Source organism: Anastrepha obliqua, chromosome 4 (genome assembly GCF_027943255.1).
Source record: "Anastrepha obliqua isolate idAnaObli1 chromosome 4, idAnaObli1_1.0, whole genome shotgun sequence".
NCBI lineage: Eukaryota > Metazoa > Arthropoda > Insecta > Diptera > Tephritidae > Anastrepha > Anastrepha obliqua.
In genome coordinates, this window is record NC_072895.1 from 36,875,869 (window position 1) to 36,896,002 (window position 20,134).

At 39.3% G+C, this 20,134-nt stretch overlaps 1 protein-coding gene across 1 annotated transcript; it reads right to left on the reverse strand.

Annotated features, from left to right (window-relative positions):
• Positions 1 to 6,047: 6,047 nt before the first annotated feature.
• Positions 6,048 to 16,831, reverse strand: LOC129244086 (uncharacterized). The gene is made up of 9 exons (XM_054881702.1): positions 15,769 to 16,831; positions 15,074 to 15,695; positions 14,768 to 15,003; positions 14,493 to 14,700; positions 11,163 to 11,308; positions 7,489 to 8,532; positions 6,794 to 7,415; positions 6,494 to 6,729; positions 6,048 to 6,426 (listed from the first exon to the last, which is right to left on the reverse strand). Exons 1-9 carry the CDS (start codon positions 16,747 to 16,749, stop codon positions 6,214 to 6,216), a joined length of 4,308 nt encoding a protein of 1,435 aa, XP_054737677.1. The 5' UTR covers positions 16,750 to 16,831; the 3' UTR covers positions 6,048 to 6,213.
• Positions 16,832 to 20,134: the final 3,303 nt, after the last annotated feature.

Below are 20,134 nucleotides of genomic sequence, written 5' to 3' on the forward strand. Positions count from 1 at the left end.
ATTCAAGAGCTAAAGGATGAGATAATTCGGCACATTAACGGCACTGAACCTCAATTATGCCTCAGTTTCATCGAAAATTCGGACCATCGGATGGAGGTGTGCCGTTGAGGCCGCGGCGGCCATTTGGCCGATATTTTGTTCCATACGTAATAGAGCCATACCAATATTATCATAATAAAGAAAAATGACAGTAATTTGTATTACTTTGTATTTTATTCAAAATCAACACCGGCCCTTGAAACTTAACCACCCTTTATAAAATGCACATCAGGCAGAAAATGAATAAAAAATAAAATAAATTCAATCAACCGAAATAAAGAAAATACACAAAAAAAGAGGTTGTCTGTAAAGTCGGTTTACTGACGATAGTTTAACGTGACAACGTCATAAGAAAATATTGATGGAATGGTTGCAATTTTCAAAACAAAATTTTAATTTTATTTGTTTGATAGATATTTTGTATGGATATAGAGGAGGAGGTAAATGGAATTGCAATGGAATAGGTCAAGTTACATTTACACAAACGTGAAAAATGACGAAACATTTATCAAATTCATGAAAGATATCTTCAATTTCGATTGTGCATCAGATGTTAATAAGTCAACAACACTAAGAGGCACCATCATCGATTTGCCTTTTTCAAGACACTTTACACTCGAAATACATATATATGCTCACTCAAGTAGGACAGAGCCAGATGTCGAACGTTGTCGAACGCGGGGACCGATTGAGCTCTTTGTCGTTCGTTCCGCGCTCTCGCATGTACATACATATATACGCTCACTTAAATAGGAGAGAGCAAGATGTCGAACGTTGCCTTTCGTTTGCTTTGTTTGCTTTGTCGTTCGTTCCGCGCTTTCGCTTGCAGTTCATTCAAGGTAACGACAATGAGCAAAGTAACGACACATTTTTGTGTGCGTGCAGCCGGCTAAATCGAATTATAAGACGTTATCACGTCAAAATTAAATAAGGTTGCAATAAAATACAATAGAATAAAATAAATAACATCAAATTTGATTCTCACTTCTTTGTGTGAATACAAAAATCCAAATACATGGAAATTGCTTAACAGTTACTAGTAATTTCTTCCTCTCTTCATTATTCAAATGTATTTTCACCCTTTTTGTGGTTTCTGCTGTGTTCTCCACTATATACACAAAATAAAGAATCGGTTGATTTAAGTTTTGAAAGTTGATATTTTTAAGGAAACTTACTTGTTCCAACAATGTATAAAATTTTCAATTCTAGTTTATCAATTTTAACGAACTGTCAGTTTTCGCTCAATTGGTGTGAAAACAAGTTGCCGGCATCATGTTGCTGAGATATTGCGCGGTGTTTTCACGGCGTGAACTGAGCACTACGCTTAAGGGGGGAGCCTGGTTTATGAGGTCTAAAAATTGCATCTCTTTGCGATTTTTGTTTTTAAGGAAAAAATTAATTTAGCACTGAAAAGTTTTTTCTATCTCTTAATGAACATTTAAAAAGTATACAAAACTTTTGTACTGGTTAAAATAAGTTGAAAAAATGTTTAACATAGAAATTAGTAGAGCGCTGCAACGCTGGAGTTTCCAACTGGCGTACAAGATACAGCTCGCAATTATTATCTAAAGCAAAAAATTCAAATGGATTTCTAATTATTATGATTTTTTATTCCAGATGAACTAAGAAAACTGATAGAAATTCCAAAATTTCAACTTTTTGGAGGTTTTAAAGAAAAAAATGCCTTTCTATAAAAAAAAATTCACTTCAACTTGGTATAAAAATCTTGAAATTTTTTTTTAATCTATTTTGTTAGTTCAAATAGAAGAGAATTTAATACTGAAGGGTTTTTTTTCAAAAGGTTCATTAGTTTTTTTTTTCATTCATGTACGCCAATTCAAAGAAATCATAAAAATGAAAAGTCTAGAAAAGAAGATAAGGTTTGTACTATAGCTGTCCGGTCACAGCGTAACTACCTAACGCTCGCCTACCTTTGGCTTTGTATCTACGGAAATATTGAGAATTAGGCTCTGTAACTTTGTGTGAATATTCTGAAACATATTAGGAATCGCTTAAAACGAAAAAAAAAAATTGATTTTTTTGACCTTATAAACCATAAACAAGTATAATTGTATAATATAAAGTAAGCCCTTCTTGGGTTTGTTTTAAAGCAAAGTGTTTGGGTTCCAAATGAATTAAGTTAATCGTGTAAGAATGTGTTCATCACATCACATTAGACACAATGTGGAGCCGCGTTTGGACAAGCTGGAGCAGGAGCATCATCAGCAACACTTCCAAAACCAGGTATCCATCAACGAAAAATACGGCTTTGTTTGTGGTTGGACAGAAAATGTGCTGTGTACTTGTACATAGTTGCTGAAACTATATAAAACAATGTCACAGTGGACGCGTGAACTACTTGCGTTTGCAATCGAAGCGTATTTCAAGGCCAATGTTTCGTGTGTAACTGTTCGTCGTAGATTTTGTTCACGTTTTGTCTATTCGACGTTTACGTGGCAGCCCAATTGAATATTTGATTCGTTTATGGGTGTGAAAGTTCCGGCAACAAGGTCGATGGCAAACAGCCCGCGGCCGAGGCCTGGCCGGATATCGAGAACAAAAGAAAATATTGAACTCGTCTGTGTGCAAGAGAGCGGCTGCCCGGGGCTTCCAAAAATTATTATGTATAAAATATTGAAGAAGGATCTAAGACTTCACCACCTTCGAAATTCAAATTGTGCAACTGCCCAGGTCGAAAAATTAAAATTTGCGTAAAAATTGCTACGAGACAATGGTGGAGTGATTTCGTACTATAAACACCATCGTTTGGCTTGATTAAGCTCATTTTCATTCAAATGGAAGTGTAAATAAGCAAAATAGTCAATGTCGGCCCCCCAGTCATCGGACAGAACCCACTATTAAAACATCAACAGCAACTTCACAGTCCCCAAGTGAGGGTTCGGTGTGCATTGTCAAGCAGTGGAATAATTGGAGCACATATTTTTAAAACTCGTCGAGGGCAAACAATTTCTGTGGACGGTGGCTCTTATCGGTGCATGCTGAATGATTATTTGCTGCCAATAATGAAAGAACATCTTTCCTTCAGCACACACACATGTTTTCGGCCAGACAGACCATGGCGATACTGCGTGATTTCTTCCGTAGCAAACTGACAAGTCGTTTCGGTGGCAAATCCTGGCCAGCCAGGTCGCCCGATTTTACCACTATGGACTTGTTACCATGGCTATAAGCATCGGAAATTTAGCGAAACCTCAGCATTAAATATTTTCTTTTAATGTCGTTCGCGAGGTTATGGGTATCCCGGCATCACTTTTGCCGCGAGTGGCACAAAGTACGGAAACCAGATTCCCAGAGTGTACCTGACGTAACAATCCACATTTAGAGGAATAAATTGAAAAAAAAAAAATTCAAAATTTTCTTTTTTGCAATAGTTATTGAAATAAACTTTTATCATCAGTGGTTCGTATCTAATTTGGCTTCATTATTCTAGCACCGGGCACCCTGTATACACTTATAAATATGCAGCCTGAAAAAAATCAAAAAGAGGTCTTGGGGCCACCATGTATTAAAAAACCAAACCCGCTGCGGATTGCACGTGAACGTTGTAAAGAAATGCGGTCGGCCATAATTGCTTCCTGCGCGTCTCCTGCACGTGACGCAGACGAGCGGTATATGTGGCTGGCAATATCGCCACGCGCATCGTGCCTTACCGCATCACTGAAGTGAATGCACTTCTCGGATCGGATTTTCGAGGTGAATGTAAAACCAGCAACATTTTGTAGTGTCACAAGACTTTCAATTAAAAAGCTGATGCCGTCGATGGAGAGAGAAGTGCGATTTCAATTCAAGTTCGCTCATTCCCGTGCGTCTAGCATTCGCCATGGCTATAAACAATTCGCATGGACAAACGTATCCAGCAGGTGGAATAAGCTTGGAAGAATCGTAAGTTTCTTCTATGGGCATTTGCAAGAGAGTAGTTCCTGAGTGGGAACATCGAAAAAGTATGGTACAAAGGTAAAACCAATGTTTTTTACCCAAATGTTTTGCGATTTAACGATAGCCATTCATATTTTCTTTATTTTTTAATAGAATAATTTTAGAAAAATAAATATTTTCGAATTTTGTTTGATAGTTTCAACCTACATGCTAGTAGGCCACTACGCCTTCTATGAAGTTAGATCGCATCCTTTGGAGGTCACCTTCTATCTCGTTTCACTGCAAATCCGACAAATATTTGATGTATTTGAAATACAGGGAATACACCAGCAGGACCCATGCATCGGAGATGTTATTTTTAGAAAGATTGTGATTATTTTTCAGCACCACAGGAAAAAACGGGTTGGAAGTAATTATTAAAGATCACGACACTTTGCGGCCGCCATTTGTAAGCAAGAAACAGCTGATTCAAGTGACGTCATCCGTACCATAAATATTTACTTTTGTTAGTGCTCTGTGGAAGGCTGAGCAAAAATTGTTAAAAATTAATGAAACATATTCTACGAATGCCACTCAGTATTCTTCAGTTCATGCAAATAATGTAAAATCTTTCGCGTTTTAAAATTAAGCGAGTGCAGCCTCCGTGAAAATTTTCATGCACACAAGAAATTTGCACATTCAATAAAAATTATTGATGTATGAATGAGGTTTGCAAATAATTTTAAAACATCGCTAAATTCGTGAACATCATATCAAAATTCTTTGATAACTCCCACCATTGCTGGAATAGGTTTGGAGTAACCGCCTTCAGTGCGCCGATTTACCCATGGGAATTCCTTCTACTCATCAGTCTCATCTTCCCGGATGTGGGAAATTTGACAGTGCAGCTTATGGCAAATTTATTCTGGAAGGTTCTGCGAAACAACGTGCCCCAAAGATTACAATTCAAACAGCTGGAAAAAATTAAACATCTATAGCAAAAGAGCACACTTACCGAGGCAATTTAGGTTGAAGTAATTATCCAGTATGCTCGGGAAACTACTCTCAATCCTATAATGTTTTGGGTTAACGATAGTGTAGAGATTCTTTGGCAATTGGGCACGTGGTGTACTTGGATACCGACCGACTTTTCTATTGCCTATATCCAGAAATTTGTCAGAAAATATATTTGCCGCTTGATATTCTTGCAATTGTACTCGTAAGCTGATGATCACTCTGACTGTTTTGACGCTTCGCCTCGGCAGGCAATGGCAAACCTCCGAGTGTATTTCTGCCATGAAAAAGCTCCTCTTAAAAATATCTGTCGTTCGGAGTCGGCTTGAAACTGTAGGTCCCTCCATTTGTGGAACAACATCAAGACGCACACCACAAATGGGAGGAGGAGGTCGGCCAAACACCCAAAACAGGTGTACGAGGCAATTATATATGTATATGTCGAACGCAGAATGGCTAGCAGCGTCTGCTAGAAATCACCACCGCATAGATGCAATGCTCCAAATGCAAGAATGTTCGAAAACAAGATAGCGCTTTCCCAAGTGACGCGACGTCAATACAAAAAATAGGCGTTTTCGGCACTCACCACATTCTGTATTCTGTGCATTGTGCCACAAAAGAATAATGGTGAGCCATAGCATATTTATTCCAGATACAGATCTCATACTTTTGCAAAACTGCAGAGATTGCGCCTTTTTGAAATTACATATGGCGTTTGGTTTTCTACAGAACTCGAAATAAAAATCAACTCAAAGACCATTTCGGCTTATCTCAGATTCTTATTCTATTGCGCAGCGACATAAGGGTTTCTCTCCTAGAGGTATACAACAGCTGAGAGCATTGTTACGGCCGACAACTGAGACAGCTATTGGAGCCTCTCTACAGGAGGCGAGGACGCTATTGAAGTGTTAGATTTATAAAGCTCGATTTTCAACCTCAATGCTTGTTGGACAGCTCAACTTGGTTTTTAACTATCATTGCCATGTGAAATGTGGAAGGTCGTTTTTTTACCCGAACCGAATATTTGACTTTTATTCAACAATCGGCTTGCAAAGATTAGTGCACTAGGCCCTTGCCTGCCTACTTGTTGACAGTAGAGGTCCGAATTCAGAGTCTAATTTCTATTCAACTGAGGTTTTATTTCGTTTATAGATTCACACATACATATACAAGAAAGTGTGCAGAATATTTTGAAATTAATTATTGTACGTATATACATACATATGCTTGATACATACGTATATACATATGTTTCATTAGTCCACAGTCCTTGAAGCAAATGGGTTAGCATTTCTGTTTTTCAGTGCTTTTGTCGTGACGCACTACCACATCTACGACGTTCATATTCGGAGTCAGGAATTGGGCAAGGTTTTCAACGCCTGAGCGAGCGAGGCGGTCAAATGGATACCCCATAGCACGACGGTCTGGATAGCGACGATCACGCAAGCCACAGTAAGATGGCGCATCTTTGCACGTACCTTCGATCAATACCTCGATCTATGACAGAAGTAGAAGTTTGATTTACATAAAGAAATAAGATTTTCAATCAGAGACTTTTCCTTACCCTATCCTTATCATAATCGGATACCATTACAAACAATTCGCAGGGAAGACCTCCAGGTGAACCTTTCGGGATGAGCATATGATCAGGCCATCCACAACCACAGAAGTTGAATTCTAATTCTTCAGAGCTACCTTCTCCTGGTCCGTTTTTCTCTACATTGCGGAAGGTTTGCTCGAAGGGAATGGTAACACTAGACTCAGAGGATCGGCGTCGAATGGTATTTTCGCCAGGGTTTACTGTTAATTGCAATGATGGTGGTATAAGCGAGTAGGTAGGAGCGTGCGATACCTCAATACTTACGTGACACAATAAATTTGTCTAATTCTACCATCAGCAAACGTTGATCTTTGAAAAGCATTTCCTTATGGGTCTCATCTCTTTTCGGTCCCAGGAAGATTCGTACTGTACCATAACGTTGAGCACCACCATCGTTGTTGACGTTGATTGTGTAGGTGAATGGAGTATGTTGGAGATGAGTGAAGCGAACAAACACATCGCCACGTTGCACAAAGTCCAATCCACCTGATAGGTCAATATCTGATTGTTGCCAGAAAGTTTGAAGAACATTTGGCTGAGATCCTTCGGTATCTACTTGTACACCAGTGATAGATATTTCCGGGTAACTGAGCTCAGATAGAGAGTATGGTGTGAGACGAGTTTTGTGTTCTTGGAAGATATCATCGATGTATCCGTGCCATCTGTAGAAAACGGGATCTCGCATGGCAGTGGTGGTATCACCCATTACACCAAATGACTCCAAATAAGAATGATCGGGATCGTGAGAATATGAAATGAACACGTGGCCCATATTGTGTAAATCACCATACGTGGCCCGGTTTGCAGAAAGAATAGATGATTCAATCAGGTTGCCCAAAATATCAATACCACGAACTTCATCCAGTGGGACCTGATTGCCACTTTCCTGAATTAAGAAACATTTTATTAGTTGCACTTGTATATTTTGGACATGGATAAGTGGTGTGGTGTAAACTTACATCAGTGACAAAGCCTTTCGCTATAGCACTAAATATACGATCGCTCCAGCGCTCCAAGTCAGTTACATCCATTTGAATTTGATCCAATGGTCGGTTTAGGTCTGACAATTTTGTATCTTTAAATCGTGGTGGCCAAGCGCGACTAGCCACCAATGAGTCCAATTTGGGGAAGTACCCTTCCTTTATGGGATCGCGTAAGTTGTTGAAACGCAAAACTCGAGCCAGATTATTGCTGAAGCGTTCCAAGTTATACCGAGCCAATATTTGTTCATGCATGTAGTAGAATAGTTCACCACGACGATCCTTGTTCACAATGGCACGATCGCCGGCTTCAAAGGGATACACCAAATGCCAATGCCAATGATGTAGATTGATGCCAAGATCTTCACGGAAATACCAAAGCCGATGTTCGGGATCTAAGTCGGAAGCAGTGTAATCGCTTGGAATAGTAATTGACATACGTGATCCCTCAGGAACCACGGCAACTTCCTCCCGAATCTGACGGAAAATACGGGAGTCCACAAACTTGTCGGGGAAGCTCTGTACAAGGGGCGGAATGTTCAGTCCTTTGGTGTCCTTACGATGTAGCAGCGCCACCGACAGTGCATAATTGAACAAATACGGATTCAAACGATCGCGGGCATAAACGGCAACACTCTGAAGATCGCCAATGGAACGCACACCCATGAAAATATCAATCAGGCGACCAGCAATACGACGATGAGCCGGAATGAAAAGAGAAAATTGTACATCTCGGGGTAGTGACATGGGTACACGCAGATCTGGAATGGGTATATCCTTCACAGGAATGCGTCGCTCCGCTTGTTCACCAAACCGATTTGGCAGTAACTCACCAATGGAACGATATTGATCAGTGAGAAATTTTTCAGGCAGATCGAACACTGCGTCTTTTCCCTTCTGCACGAAAATGGGCTCGTTAGGACGATCGAAGAGCAACAGCAAATTCTTTTTGTTGGCCATTACGATGATTAAGTAGTTTCTGTGGCAGATATGGATTAAAAGACTGAATTTGAAGTTCGGGTTCTATGTACACCACGTTTGCTTCAACACGAAACTGATGAACTGAAACAAGAAATGCACTCTTATATACTAACAGAAAATTTAATTAGTAGCTACCACTAAGACCTCTGCGGTCGCATTATCACATAATGTGCGGTCACAACTGCAGCTAGATTTCGCTCTCAGACTTCTTTCCCACATACATATGTATGCATGTATAGTATGTATGTGTGTATGCCTTCCGAGTGCAAATTTCAAATGATAAATATGAGAATCAAAATGATTTGTTAATTGCCAATACAAACTTGAGCATACTAAAGGTCATTTGCTAGCAAATGTTTTCTGCTGCTGTCTCAGAGAAAATGGTCTTGCATGCCCAAGCATCTGACCTATGCATTTTACGGACGTCTTATTTGTATGGAGAAATTTTTGTGTCAAGGTAAAAAACCAGACTCCCCCTGGAGGAGTTCATTTTGTCATTAAAACGTACTCGAAACGGAAAGACGTGGCTTAAATGCTTTAAAGTTCAGCGTAGTAATGAAATGTTTCAAAAATTTTCCGGTTTTGCATCACTGTCATCGAGGTTTTAAATAATATTTTAATAAAATTCTAATAAAGGGTTTTCTGGTACGTGGAATTCATTTCGGAAAATTGTGTTTAGCTCTACTTTATGTTATGATGTTATTGTTATTGCGTTGTACTAACTTTTTTTCAAATAAATGCTCAAAATTCAATGTTGTTATTTAGCTAAATTAGCATTCGTTCGATTGTGAAAATTTTTGTTATTTGGAAATAAAATCCGAGATATTCTTATTGATGTAAAAGGTTTTCCTATAACATGTGTTATCTATCGCTATCGAGAGATGATTAACGATTTTTTATGGGCGGAATTGGATGGTATTGAACTGGACAACGTTTATTTTCAACAAGACGGCGCTACGTGCCACACAAGCAACGGAACTATTGATCTTTTACGGGAAAAGTTTCCGGTCCGTGTTATCTCTCGAAGAGGTGATCATAATTGGCCACCGAGATCTTGTGATTTAACACCTTGTGACTTTTTTCTTTGGGGCCACGTGAAAGAGAAGGTGCACGCCAACAGCTCAGGGTCAATTCAAGACCTCAAAGATGAAATTTGTGAGGCTATCGAGGACATAGGGCAGCCACTTAGCAATTCGGTTACGGACAATTTCATGAAAAGGATATAAACATCCGAACATTTACATTAAAAAGTAGCATTTTTCTTTGAATATCAAACTAACACCTCTTATTGGAAAACCATATATTTTTATTGTTAAAGTCAACTGTTATTTTTGTTTTTTAACCACTGTCATCGAGTCTATTCAAATGAGTTTTCCCTCTTCGAATGAAATATTTCTTTGAAAAATGTTTAGTGCTGGCATCATATTTCCGGTGCCAATTATATATCATAAGTGGTTGCCAAATTTTCCAAACAATTAACGGTTAACATTTTCATCAATATCTCTCCCTGTAAGCATACACACTTTTTAATTTCGACAAGTCTAGGCTCGAATATAAAGCAGTTTTGTGGTGTACGGATCGATCAATTCAGTGCTATTACGCCGTAAAAAACCAAGCATAGCAAATTATTTTGAAATCACATAGAATTACTGTGACTGCAGAATGGAAATTTAATATGAAGCATAACCCTAAGATTCCTAAATTCTTGAAGAGATTGTAAGATTCCTTAGAGGGTTCAGATTGAACATCATCGAGTGTGACAACGCACCGCCTTCGACTCAAATAGGATTAAAGCCATTGCAGAAAAGTAGAATGAAAACCCATACAAACGAGCCCGTCGATCAACACCATTTATGAAACTTTGTCGAGGACTTTAGTAAAGTCAGTGTAAATGCAATGAACTTGGCACCCAGAAGAAAACGCTGAGCCACAATACTCACTAAAGGCAGCAGATTTGTGAGTGTAGAGCGACCCGACACATATTCGGGCAAATTGAAGTCTTAACTGTCATTAGTGAGCTTCGAGATAGGTCTATAATTAGACCTAGAGTGGTATCTCTTATTGCCGCTTTTGATTATAGGAATCAATAGAAGCGAGTTTCCAAGCATCAATGAGTTTGGAAATTATTTTCAGCGCAGGCACCAGAGAAGGGCAATTTTTAAATAAAATATCCTCAAGAGGTATTTTTGAGTTACTATATCTTCAACTACATAGATATATGTTAAGAACCAAGGGAACATGATGCATATCCGGAGAAGTGACTGGGGAGTAACATCCAGACAGGTCACAGTTAATACCATCACTAACAAAGATGAGATCCAACATTTTATCGTACTTGTTTTTAAATCTATTCATTAGAGCTATGCGGAATAGCAGAGGCTAGCGAACGATAGATGCAGCGGCCTCATCAGCGACAGAAGTAGGCGACGTGAGAGTAGCAGAGCAATCAGTACGTGTATTAGCGTGCGAGATACCAGCAGCATCAGCCTCAGCATGAATAGGCGAATTTACAGCTGCAGGGTTTACTGCAGGAATACAGTTTACTCTGCATAGAGAGAAGCTCCGCTTGCAGGTTATCAACCTTTCCAAGTAACATCTGTTTATCGTCGTGTAAATACTGCAGAAGGAAAATCACACCAACACACGCGCAGCCAATTCGTTCAAAACAGGACTAAGTATATAGTAGACTCCAACTCTTTGCCATTGTATTGTTTTTGTGTAACACCAGCGAGCGCGACAGATAGCGACTGTTGTTTTTCTGGAACATCTAAATGAGTAACAACAGCATCCGAAATATCCACAGGTGGCAATGGTTCAGCTGCAATGCGGTGTGGAGGCGAGGACCGAATAGAGTTTCGCTGCATTTTTGCGCAAATTTACCAGTAAAATGCACTATCTGATTTCGACGTCAGCTTCGGCTTCAGATAAATTAAAAGGAGCTGCTTATCTTCCTGGATTTCTATCAAATCCAAAGCGGCAGCATGCGAAATGTTGAATAAATCGTCGATTTTTTCTAAAAAATTCTTATCAAGTTTTTCATGCTGAGATAATCGTCGTCATACAAGGGCTCTACTTTTATTGAGCACTGAAGGTGGCGCCATTAAATAACATTTACTTTACTCTGACGTCAGCTCCCTTTGCAATACAAAACAAACAAAAGTAGGAGAAATTGCATGTTTCTGAAAATTCAGTGAATGACTTAGTAATATTGTGATTTTTGAGATTAAAACTGATCAAACTAATGCAAACGAAGTGTCGCGTGTTAAATTGTGAAAGCCCAAATGAATATGCGCTTTTATGCGGAAGACGCCGTGGCTAGTATGTGCGTATGCATATAATGCATATAATTTCCTGTGTTTGGTTGTTTCCATTGCTTTCGCCTACTCTTCTTCTTCACAAACAAGTAATTCTTCCTTTTGTTTTTTGTTGATGGACTCTAACAACACGGCGAATTCGGAAGGCGCAATCTTTTTCTCTATCATTCTTGGGAATTCTGACTTTGTGCCATATAAACTCAGCTTCTTTTATAACCAGATGAACACTTGATCGAAAACTTAGCTCTACTTTGCGCATGTTGTTGGTTCCGTTATCCGATTTTAAAAAATTTCCCAGAACTTGTTTTTATGACCCAAAGAGACAGCACATTTCATTGTTAAAATATATCTGTCACAGTCCCGATTTACACACAGAGACATCTGGAAGGGAGATACGGGAAATTCTCTTTTGATGTTTAATTTGCGGTCACACGGGCAAAATTGTTTTCGGCAACATTCGCTGCTTTTGGCGTTTACTTCTTTCAGTTTGACAATGCGAATAAGAAGCACAAAGCGTGGCGCCAGTACGGGAAACCAAAATGCCTCTCTCTTCGCTTTAACATCAGCTGTCATTCCGTAGTTTGACAACTCAATTTTCATTTTATCGCGCCATTTGCATGCGCGAATACACCGATCCCATTTGCCTGATGCCATTTTGAAAATGATGTGCTACGACTGCGAGGTACCCACATGAGATAGGATATATAGTATAAGTGGCTGGCCTTGTGGGGGTCCACTTGGGCAAATACTCAAAATTCGTGGAAATAGGAAGAAGGGGCTTTAGATTAGAGGATGACGACCAACAGTGGCTAGTTACGTTCGTATTTATCGTTTCAAGCTACTAAAGAATTTCACCAGCTGTTCCGTATTGGAACCCGCAATATTCGCGGGTGTAGCAAAAACGTGAGAGCCCAGAGGTCTATATCTTTGTCCGACGAGAACAAGCCAGTTGAGAAGAAGGTGTATACAGGGTGGGCCATATAGCGTTTGCTTTTTGAACCACCTATTTTTTTGAGAATGGTAACATAATATCATAATTTACTTGAAGGTTTGACATTTACGAAATGGGACGCTATACGCTTGAACAAAATTGGGAAATATTGAAAACCTATTTCCAAAGTGGTGAGTCTTCTTCTTCTTCCGCGGTTACAGTAAATGGCGAGCGTTACCGTGACATGCTCAACGAGTTGTTTCCAGAAATTGAAGAGGATGACATGGACGAAATTTGGTTTCAACAGGACGGTGCAACTTGTCACACTGCCAAAGTTACACTCGAACTTTTGGCTACCGGTTTTGAAAACCGAATAATCAGCCGAAATTCCGATATCAATTGGCCGCCTCGGAGCTGTGATTTAAGCCCGTTGGGCTATTTTTTGTAGGGAGCCGTTAAGGACAAATGCTATGTGAACCATCCATAGACGATTGATGCTTTAAAACACGAATCGAAGTTGCCATTCATGAAATTGGAGCCCAAACAATCGAAAATGTGCTTATAAATTGGGTTAATCGAAGTACCTACTGTAAAGCCAGTCGTGACAGTTGTTTGAACGATATTATTTTTCATTCATAAATGACAATGTTCAATCTTCAAAATAAAAAAAATAGTTTGAAAAAATATTGATTATTTTTTTTCTTATAGCCGATTAAAAAATCAAACTTTACATGGCCCACCCTGTATATTATTCCACCTCATCTTCCAGACAGCTTCTGCAGAAAGGTCTTGAAGCGATCTGAAGTCTCACCGCATGGGCACCTAACAGATAACGTCCGGTAAGGATACCTACCAAAGTCGAGAGCTGCGGATTTGTTAACCTTGGAAGTTCGATCGAACGTCCCTGATCTACCCGTGCCCAGAAGGATTTCGCGACTTTGCACGTTTGGGCGCTAGTTCAGCGCTCGCTGAGTTGATGCGAGGTCTTTCCAGGTCTTTCCAGGAGTAGACCACAGATTCTCAAGGGAACCCCAATCCTCTCATTTTGCTATTAAATCGTCTTCATGCACGTTCTAACGTATGGCGCAGAAGCTTGGACGATGACAACATCTGATGCCTTCATTGGATGCGTCCTTGGAGTGTTCGAGAGGAAGATTCTGCGGAAGATTTTTTGACTTTTGCACGTTTGACGGCGAGTATCGTAGGCGATGGAGCAATGAGCTGTTTAAGGTTTACGACGCATAGACAGTGCATAGTGAAGCGAATAAAGATCCAGCGTTTTCGATGCGTGAATCTTGTCGTCCGAATGGATATAAACGCTGCGGCTGGGAAAATATTCGATGCAGTACCAGCTGGTGGTGGCAGAAGAAGAGGAAGGTCTGCTCTGTGTTGGAAATATCACTTCACTTGGTGTTTCCAACTGGCGCTGGTTAGCAAGAGAAAGGAATGACTGACGCGTTTTGTTAAACTCGACAAAATCGCGTAAGTGTTTATTGTGCCAATCAAGAAAAAGAAAAGAATTATACCAAAAGTGCAAAATAACAAAGCGTTTTCATGCCAACTAAAATCCTTAAATTCGCATAGCCCTTTTTCTTAATCGAAAATAAAAACTGTGTTCAAGTGAGATTTTATTTTGTTGTTAGTAGATGCACACATACATATACAGCAAAGTGTGCAGAATATTTTGAAATTAATTACTGTACGTATATACATACATATGTTCATTAGTCCACAGTCGTTGATGCAAATGGGTTAGCATTTCTGTTTTTCAGTGTCTTTGTCGTGACGCACTACCACATCTACGACGCTCATATTCGGAGTCAGAAATTGGGCAAGGTTGTCAACACCTGAGCGAGCGAGGCGGTCAAATGGATACCCCATAGCACGACGGTCTGGATAGCGACGATCACGCAGGCCACAGTAAGATGGCGCATCTTTGCACGCACCTCCGGACGGTTCATCGATCTATGACAGAAGTAGAAGATTTATTTACACAAACAAAGAAAATTTTCAATCCGAGACTTTTCCTTACCCTATCCTGATCATAATCGGATACCATAACAAACAATTCGCAGCAAAGACCGTCGGGCAAACCTTTCGGGATGAGCATATGATCAGGCCATCCACAACCACAAAAGTTGAATTCTAATTCTTCGGGGCTACCTTCTCCCGGTCGGTTTTTGTCTACATTACGGAAGGTTTGCTCGAAGGGAATGGTAACACTGGACTCAGAAGATCGGCGTCGAATGGTATTTTGGCCAGGGTTTACTGTTGATTGAATTGATGTTAGCAGTGACCCCTGTATACATGTATAGGTGAATAATAATTTAATACTTACGAGAGACAACAAATTTGTCTAATTCTACCATCAGCAAACGTTGATCTTTGAAAAGCATTTCCTTATGGGTCTCATCTCTTTTCGGTCCCAGGAAGATCCGTACTGTACCATAACGTTGAGCACCACCGTCGTTATTGATGTTGATTGTGTAGGTAAATGGGATATGTTGAAGATGAGTGAAGCGAGCAAACACATTTCCACGTGGCACAAAGTCCATTCCACGTGATAGGTCTACATCTGATTGTTGCCAGAAAGTTTGAAGAACATTTGCTTTACATTCTTTAGAAGATACTTGTACACCAGTGATAGATACATCCGTGTAATTGAGCTCGAATAGAGAGTATGGCGTGAGACGAGTTTTGTGTTGCTGGAAGATATCATCGACGTATGCGTGCCATCTGTAGAAAGCGGGGTCTCGCATGGCAGTGGCATTATCACCGATTACGCCAAAGGACTCCAAATAAGAATGATCGGGATCGTGAGAGTATGAAATGAACACGTGGCCCATATTGTGTAAATCACCATACAAACTCTGGTTTGGAGAAAGAATAGATGATTCAATCAGGTTGCCCAAAATATCAATACCATGAACTACGTCCAGTGGTACCTGATTGCCACTTTCCTGAATTAAGAAACATTTTATTAGTTGTATTGTATATTTTGAAGATAGATAAATGGGTGTGGTGTAAACTTACATCAGTGACAAAGCCTTTCGCTATAGCACTAAATATACGATCGTTCCAGCGTTCCAAATCACTCACATCAAGTTGAATTTGATCCACTGGTCGGTTTATGTCTGACAATTTTGTATCTTTAAAACGTGATGGCCAAGCGCGACTAGCCACCAATGAGTCCATTTTGGGGAAGTATCCTTCCTTTATGGGATCGCGCAAGTTGTTGAAACGCGCAACCCGTGCCAAATTATTGCTGAAACGTTCCATATTATATCGAGCCATTACTTGCTGATGCATGTAGTAGAAGAGTTCACCACGACGATCCTTGTTCACAATGGCACGATCGCCGGCTTCAAAGGGATACACCAAATGCCAATGCCAATGATGGAGGTTAACACCAATATCTTCACGGAAATACCAAAGCCGATGTTCGGGATCTAAGTCGGAAGCAGTGTAATCGCTTGGAATAATAATTGGCATACGTGATCCCTCAGGAACAATGAAGACTTCTTCTCGAATCTGGCGAAGAACGCGGGAGTCCATAAACTTGTAGGGGAAGCTCTGTACAATGGATGGAATGTTCAGTCCTTTGGTGTCCTTACGATGTAGCAGCGCCACCGACAGTGCATAATTGAACAAATACGGATTCAAACGATCGCGGGCATAAACGGCAACACTCTGAAGATCGCCAATGGAACGCACACCCATGAAAATATCAATCAGGCGACCAGCAATACGACGATGAGCCGGAATGAAAAGAGAAAATTGTGCATCTCGCGCTAGTGATAGGGGGATACGTAAATCTGGAATGGATATCTCCTTCACAGGAATGCGTCGCTCCGCTTCTTCACCAAACCGATTTTGCAGTAACTCACCAATGGAACGATATCGATCAGTGAGAAATTTTTCAGGCAGATCGAACACTGCGTCTTTTCCCTTCTGCACGAAAATTGGCTCGTTAGGACGATCGAAGAGCAACAGCAGATTCTTTTTGTTGGCCATTACGATGATTAAGTAGTTCCTGTGGCAGATCTGGATTGAAAGACTGAATTTGAAGTTCGGGTTCTATGTGCACCACGTTTGCTTCAATACGAAACTGATGGAATGAAACAAGAAATGCACTCTTATATACTAACAGGAATTTTAATTAGTAGCTATCACTAAGAGCTCTGCGGTCACATTATCACTTAATGCGCGGTCACAACTGCAGCTAGATTTCGCTTTAAGCCTACTTTCTCCTATGTGTATCTATGTATGCCTTCCGTGTGTTGCTTTCGAATGACAAATATGAGAATCAAAAAGAATTGTTAAGATTTTGCACAAACCAAAATGAAATTTCCAATTATAAACACAAACTTGAAGATACTAAAGAAGATAAAAACAATGATGTAAGGGATTCTCACTTAATAGCTTCGACAGTACAGTCTATACAGAGAGCTCCAAAATTGATTGTTGGATTGAAGGAGACATATGTATGTACATTATCTGTCGAGCAACTCGATTAATTTTTTATATCGTTGAAACACAACAACTGAGAGTTACGTCATTACGACGTAAAACTGACTGTAGTAGAAACTCGATACTTGCCAAACCAAGTTTGTTTTCATTGCGTACTCGGGACTTGTGACAAAAGAAAATTTTTACCTGGATACCTGCAACATTTTTTATTTTGTCTCTCTCGTTTGCTCATTTTATGAGGTATTTTTGAGAATAAAGCTCGGGCAAGTACCATCGATGTCATTCTTGAATCGAATCAGCTGAATGAATTTAGGGGAAGTACCATTATTTTCACCTGCGGACAGTTTTGCGTTAACTTTTGAATGATGTGGTCTCATAATGGCAAAGAGAAAATTTACGCAGCTTTGAATAAAGAAAAGGCTGACATTCTGAATGCATTAGCGGAAAGTTTTCACAATAACTCGTAATAAAAATATTTATAGTCCATAAAGAAGTTTGTTACGCGATGTGAGTCCGGTTCAGGTGAAAGGAAAACTCGTAAGATTTCAGAGTTCCAAAAATGGAAAAGGCGTTGTTCAATTGGCTTGCCGAGCAAAGGTCAAAAACTTACCAATTACAAGAGATATGGTAAAAGAGAAAGCCAAGTTATTACATGCGAAATTCAGAAACGCCAGGAGGTTTCCACGCTAGCAATCGATAGGGTGCAAAATTTGAAAAGAGGCACGGAATACGATAGCTAAAAATTTTCAAATAGAAATTATCAAATAAGAGTGGGCCAGAAGAGCCATCAATCCATGAGACAAATTTAACAAAACAATTATGGATTTACGCTTGACAAAGGAGCAGATATACAATGCCAGACTCTTGGCATCTTTGGACGCTCTTACCCGATAAAACTCTTGTGCGCTCAAAAGAAACCTCGGCTCTGGCGCATAAGATCAGTAAGGAGAGAATAAGGTTTCTTGCTTGTACAAATGCTGCCGGAAATCATAAAGCAAAAACAATGATTATTGGAAAATCGGCAAATCCGCGTTCATTAAATTTATTTACTAATTTGCCTATTGTCTTCAAAGCAAATAAAAGTACTTGGTTGACCTTAGTTTCAATTGAAGAATTGTTTCACGGAACTTTTGTTCCACAGGTATGCTAGTTTTTTTGTCAAAACAAATAATCCTGTTTTAAACAAAAATTGCTTAAATAAACAGGCAAAAGAGTTCCTTCGAGCGCAAGATCTCTTCTTCGATAATGCTCCATGCCATCCCAAAGAAAACGAGTTCAAGAGCTAGGAGGGTCAAATATCGGTAATGTGCTTTCCATCAAACTTTATGGCTTTAGTAGAGTCCATGGATCAAAACTTTATAAGGCTTACTAAATTGAACCACAAAAAGTCCCCTTAAGTCAAATTATTGATCGCGGGGAAACTATCGATGAGTCACTGCAAAATATCGCACTGCAAAATGTAATATGGTTTTTGAGATGATCTTACTGCAACTTCAATTCAGTCATCGTTTCAAAAACAAAAGCGTCTGACTGGGATTGTGGCAATATCATTCCTCTTTCGTAGCTACAATTACAGATAGCTGATGGATGATACATCCAATATTCAAATCATTGCAAGTTCGCTTCGGTAAATAGAACCATTGCAGCAAACTTCTCAATCTGATATCGTGCAATAGATTGTTGAACCTCATTCGGACCCCATAGCTTTTAATGCAGAATACTCTAATGAAGACGACGAAGCAGTCGGTGAAGGAACTAACGACGTGATGCTAAATACTAATAAAATTACATCGGTGGAGGCAATATCAACTTTCAATATATGCTTGGATTGGGCAGGCGAAACAATGCTCGCTTAAATGATGTTACGACGCTGCAGAGACTCAGAAAGAGTGTGGCACTGAACCAGCGAGTGTCTACAGAACAAACCAAAATTGAAATTTTTTTAATTTCAAATGAAACTTATCGCTTTAAAAAGTATTCAATTGATATAATAAAAAACAAATAAACTTGGATTGCTATGAGTAAAAAAACTATTGTATTTTAATTCGTATGGAAAAAAACCTCAGTATTTGCGACAACCTCGAAAACTTGCCCCGAGCCCGGCTTTCGTACCTGCAATAATCGAGTTTCTACTACATTTTAATCGAGAAATTGATCGAGAAGAGTTACAAAAATGGGATACCAATAAAGTAAAATAAAAAAAAGGTATGTCGAAAATAGACCGATGCAAAAAAGCTGAAAAGCAAACAAATGTACATATTTTGTGGTTGAAAAAAGTTCATATAACTTTTCAATCTCGTGCAATTTAAGCGGAATAAGCGAAAAGTAGGCGGCAATAATAAATATTCGTTTACGCTAAAATAAAAAATAAAATAAATCAGTGCAATTTTTTACCACAGAAGGCATACAAATGCATGTATTGCTTTTTATATTAAAAAGAAAACAAAAACAAAAAAGTTCAAATATCCATTTCTTGCTTTTTCGGTAAAAAAAAATTGGGCCAAAAAAAAAATGTATAAAATGGATTTGTTTGCCTCCATTTTATATGCTTCCTAAGAAATTACAAATCCCGAACATCACGTTATTTTCGGGACTTTAAAAATACCGAAATCGCACGATTCCAGGACTGATATCCCTAGTACATGCGGTTCTTTCCTTTCCTTTTCTCTCGCTCGTGTTAAACCCCACACTCCCAAGTGCACAACAAAGAAATAACAAAACTGCATACCGTAAAGGTAATAAAATCTCTTTTGTTGCCCTTTCTGTTTTTAAAAGGATATAAAAGGTGGTGGGAAAGTCATTGGAAAAATCACTACCAGCAAAGAAACATCTCAAATTAAATTGAAACTTTTCTAGAGTTTAGCAGCTTCGTTTCTATCTATTTTTTACTGACTTACCTTTTAAGGCGCACCTCAGCCATTCCTCTGAT